Source organism: Mizuhopecten yessoensis, unplaced genomic scaffold, assembly GCF_002113885.1.
Source record: "Mizuhopecten yessoensis strain PY_sf001 unplaced genomic scaffold, ASM211388v2 scaffold3571, whole genome shotgun sequence".
Lineage (NCBI taxonomy): Eukaryota > Metazoa > Mollusca > Bivalvia > Pectinida > Pectinidae > Mizuhopecten > Mizuhopecten yessoensis.
The window spans coordinates 148,199-153,039 of record NW_018405111.1 but is presented as its reverse complement, the minus strand read 5'-3'; the positions used below and the strand labels follow the sequence as shown (position 1 = coordinate 153,039).

Below are 4,841 nucleotides of genomic sequence, written 5' to 3'. Positions count from 1 at the left end.
ACAATTTCTTCCAAGTGTGTTATCAGATATGTATGAATGTTTGTAGAATTGATGAAAATATTATTTTCTTTTAAATTGTGGAAGTAAAATTTCTTAATCTTATTCTTTTAACTCAGAAAGCTGATTTTAGTTACCCCTACCCCCTATTTTTTAATGAAAATATACTCATTTTTTACCATTTTTTGCAGATTAAACGCTTGATAAAAAAGTTATGCTATTAAACTTTTTTTGTTATTTAATGAATTAAAAGAAAACGTGTTTCTCTTTCTAAAACATCCACAAAAATGGGGGGTCGTGTGCTTCTTTTTTTGTCCCATTATTATTTGTGTTATTTTTTACCTTTTTCGGGGTCAAAAATCAAAAGTGCTTCAGTTACACTAAATATGTAAAAAAAAGTATCAATAATGTATAATTTTCCAGTTTGTTGCATATTATTTTTATCATATTAAACATTATAAAGTTGAACAGCAAAATTGAACCTGCTATAATTAAAAATGGCGACACAATGACAACTTAGGTGATCAATCTAGTGTCAAAAAAGGTGAATTTCTGCCTTTTTTACAGCCAAAGAAATACACATTAATACACATTTTCAAAATGGCCGCCGAATTGGTATTATTCATTATTAATTTCTTGTAAAAAAAGTTCTACTAACAACAGGCATCTATTATTTTGACATATTTTTCAGATGCGTGTTTGCTAATAAACTTGATCATAGTTTGTTAAATATTACAAAAACCCGTTACACAAGATCAAAACGAGACTTGAACGTGATGGAAACCTCAGAAGAGTACATCCTTAACTGTAGGTCCTGTATGCTGTCGGATTAGACAGGTTTATTTAGATCCTACAGACTACCGGATTAGACAGGTTCCATTATTTCCATACTTAGTATGTAATATATTGATGTCGGTCGCAACCTCCCTCAGCTCCATCTGTGGAACATTGTCAAAAACATGAAAAACCAAAAACGTTTCTTGAAGGAGACACCTTATCAAAGGCAGATGATTAAGTCGGTATTATGTATACCGTGGTATATATAAATGATGAACACAGCAAACAGATGGAGCTTCATAGGAAAGCAGGTTTCAATGTCAATATGGTGTGTACATGATGACCACCTGCGTAGGCTACAGGTATTCATGTCTTAGTCTAAGCCAGTCAGAATCCCTTATAAGGAACGTCTAATAAAAATGTAGTTGACTATTATTTGGGTACAGGGGGAGGGGGAGGAGGAGGAGGAGGAGGAGGGGGAGGGGCAGGTATACCAGTAAACTGGGCTGGAGGATCTATGGTGTACCCGGATATTATAGTAGGGGGTGACGGTGAAAAGTTAACTGATCTGGATTGTGAATCATCATCTTCTACTAAATCCTCTGTCGACTTCTGACGCTGCTTCAGCTCCTTCAGTACGTCGTTAGAAAACATGGACCTATGGACCTTTTGGCTCTGTGATTGTGACAATGGATTGGATGAAGCACTCGGTTGTGGAGGCGATTCCGACCTCGACTTTAGGGACGGTCTCGGTGTAATACCGTCGAAGGGTGGGGTCACAGGTCTGTCGGGCGACTGTGACTCACTGCTGGGGTAGTCTCGTATGAAGGATTGTCTCGGGGAACCCACGGCACTGGGGATGTCCAGAGGCGGTGAAGGAGGTCGGTCTGTGTCAGCTCTCTTCACACTTCGTGCGTATATATTTTCAGCTTGTTGACTTGGTTGCCGAAGAGCGTCTTCATTGTCCTCTCTCCTTGATTTCCAGAGATCACTCTCGTCGCTTTTAGTCCGCGAAATGTCTTGTGCAGGCACCTCAGACGAGTCACGCTGACCATAGTCTATTAGAGGACTGTTTCCCCACCCGTCTTCAACGATGCCTTGTAGTCTTTCCGACATGGACATGCCGATGTTTTGGGACGGAGGACCCATATCCTGGTCTGGCTCCCCCCATTCGTCCTTCGGTAGAGCTTTCACAGGTTGTGGTTTAATGACGGTAGCATACCTGTAATCTTCAGGCTCCGGACTTGGATTCCTCTCCTGTGGTTTGTATTCCTTTGGGACGAAAGTTACGTCCCCTGATTTTGGCCCTGCTGATGGCTGAAATATTCCGAACTCAGAACTGCTCTCCTGTTCCTCCTTCCGAGGTGGACTAGCTGGGGGTCGTGTCGACATCCTTAGATCCTGGTAGATCGCTACAGGAGGACTTCGGGATCGAGAACGGGAAGGGGACCGATTCCTCATCACCACAGGCTCCTGTCGGATGGGAGACGCTGGTCGTTTTCTTTGGGCCGGAACACCACGGGTCTGTCTCGCCTGGAGAGAAAATATATAGTGTGATCAAATAAATCCTTTCACTCGTTCTATAGTATTGAAGTGAGCAACACCACATGGTAATACTAATTACACATGGTAATACTAGTTACACATGGTAATACTAATTACACATGGTAATACTAATTACATATGGTAGTAATACTAATTACACATGGTAGTAATACTAATTACACATGGTAATAATAATTGCACATGGTAATACTAATTACACATGGTAATACTAATTACACATGGTAATATTAATTACACATCGTAAAACTAATTCACATGGTAATACTAATTACACATGGTAATACTAATTACACAAGGTAATACTAATTACACATGGTAATATTAATTACACATGGTAATACTAATAACACATGGTAATACTAATTACACATGGTGGTAATATTAATTACACATGGTAATATTAATTACACATGGTAATACTAATAACACATGGTAATACTAATTACACATGGTAGTAATATTAATTACACATGGTAATACTAATTACACATGGTAGTAATACTAATTACACATGGTAGTAATACTAATTATACATGGTAATACTAATTACACATGGTACATGAAGTAATACTAATTACACATGGTAATACTAATTACACATTGTAATACAAATTACACATGGTAACACTAATTACACATGGTAATACTAATTACACATGGTAATACTAGTTACACATGCGAAATCTTAAAATCAAAGAACTATGCAAAGATTAAACTCTCCAAGAAATCTAGAAATGATGACAGGAGATTCAAAACAGATATAATTGAATAAAACAAAATATACAATAACTTGTAGTAGTAGAACAGCAGTAGAAGGAATACTGGTTTTAATTGTCATTATCTGTAAGAATATGCATGTTATTGTATTGTTTTATTAGCTTTTAAGCCTTTGGGCTCATAGGCATGTTATAACAAGGAAGATTAAGGTAAGTTGTTACGGTTCGGTAACAAAGTTACAACACTAATATAATCGTACCTCTCCACGGTCTTCGTCCACCTCTCTGAAAGGGAAAGAGAATGGGATAAGTAGGCATGTTAGTTTGTCTAGGAATCACACACCTGTTGGTTTAACCAAATAGCATGTTTACGAATACCAAGTATTAACCTATAGCACAGTGTGAGTAAATATAGTAATGACTGTTATATATTGTACTGTCTGTCTATAACTTATGTTTTCGTTAACTTGATTAAATATGTATCTTGTTGAAAAGTCAACCAGTTGATTATTGTTCAAAAGTAACTCATACATCAAAACTAGTATGGATAACCAATATTTATATTTCTGAAAACCAATCAGAGGTAAGAATGTTTCAGAAAAAAACAAATTAAAGGTAAGTATGTTTCAGACAACAAATCAAAGGTAAGTATGTTTCTGACAACCAATCAAAGATAAGTCTGTTTCTGACAACCACTCAAAGGTATGTATGTTCTGACAACCAATTAAAGGTAAGATTATTTCTGAAAGTCAATAAGAGGTTAGTATGTTTCAGACAACCAATCAAAGGTAAGTGTGTTTCTGACAACCAATCAAAGGTGAGTATGTTTCAGACAACCAATCAAAGGTGAGTATGTTTCAGAAAACCAATCAAAGGTAAGTATGTTTCAGAAAACCAATCAAAGGTAAGTTTGTTTTAGACAACCAATCAGAGGTAAGAATGTTTCTGACAACCAATCAAAGGTAACATAATTTCTGAAAGTCAATAAGAGGTTAGTATGCTTCAGACAACCAATCAAAGGTAAGCATGTTTCTGACAACCAATCAAAGGTAAGCATGTTTCTGTCAACCAATCAAAATTATGTTTCTGACAACCAATCAAAGGTGAGTATGTTTCAGAAAACCAATCAAAGGTAAGTATGTTTCAGAAGACCAATCAAAGGTAAGTATGTTTCTGACAACCAATCAAAGTTAATTATATTTCAGAAAGTCAATCAAAGGTAATTATGTTTCTGAAAACCAATCAGAAGTAAGTATGTTTTAGACAACCAATCAAAGGTAAGTAGGTTTCTGAAAACCAATCAAAGGTAAGTAGGTTTTTGAAAACCAATCAAAGGTAATCATGTTTCTGAAAAGGAAACCCGTTAACCTGTATAGAGCTATCGCCACAAACTAATGAGCTATCATGTAGAGTAAAACCTCGTTTTATTGTCATCATTTATTTGTCAGGAGCGTGACGTTATAAAACAAGAGGCCCATGGGCCTTAACGGTCACCTGATATATTTATACAGAGAGTTGATTTTGTTTTTAACATGAACAGAAATATTATTCAAAGTGACAAAAAACAATAAAACCACCTTACTCAATATCTAGCATACAGATTTCAGACTAAAAAGGATTTGAAACTAGCACCTCTGATTCTTAACAAGGAAAATGAAGAAATTTTAGCACACTGACTCCTTTGAGCCCCACCCTACAGCCCTTGGGGGTAGGGCTGGCTCAAAATTTTCAAAGTATCAAACTGTCAATTCAAGGTTATAATTCCAATCAAGTTATTAACATGTA

The 4,841-nt window shown here is 36.3% G+C and overlaps 1 protein-coding gene across 4 annotated transcripts in view; it reads right to left on the bottom strand.

The window, feature by feature from the left end:
* Positions 1-727: 727 nt before the first annotated feature.
* LOC110447659 (serine/arginine repetitive matrix protein 1-like) overlaps positions 728-4,841 on the bottom strand; it is a 35,636-nt gene continuing 31,522 nt past the window's right edge. For all 4 annotated transcript variants that reach the window (XM_021493504.1, XM_021493506.1, XM_021493507.1 and 1 more), the window contains 2 exons: positions 3,317-3,341; positions 728-2,307 (listed from right to left, as the gene is read on the bottom strand). In XM_021493504.1, the coding sequence (XP_021349179.1) occupies positions 1,207-2,307; positions 3,317-3,341 (1,126 nt within the window). In that variant the 3' untranslated portion in view covers positions 728-1,206. The remainder of the gene's footprint in view (positions 2,308-3,316; positions 3,342-4,841) is intronic.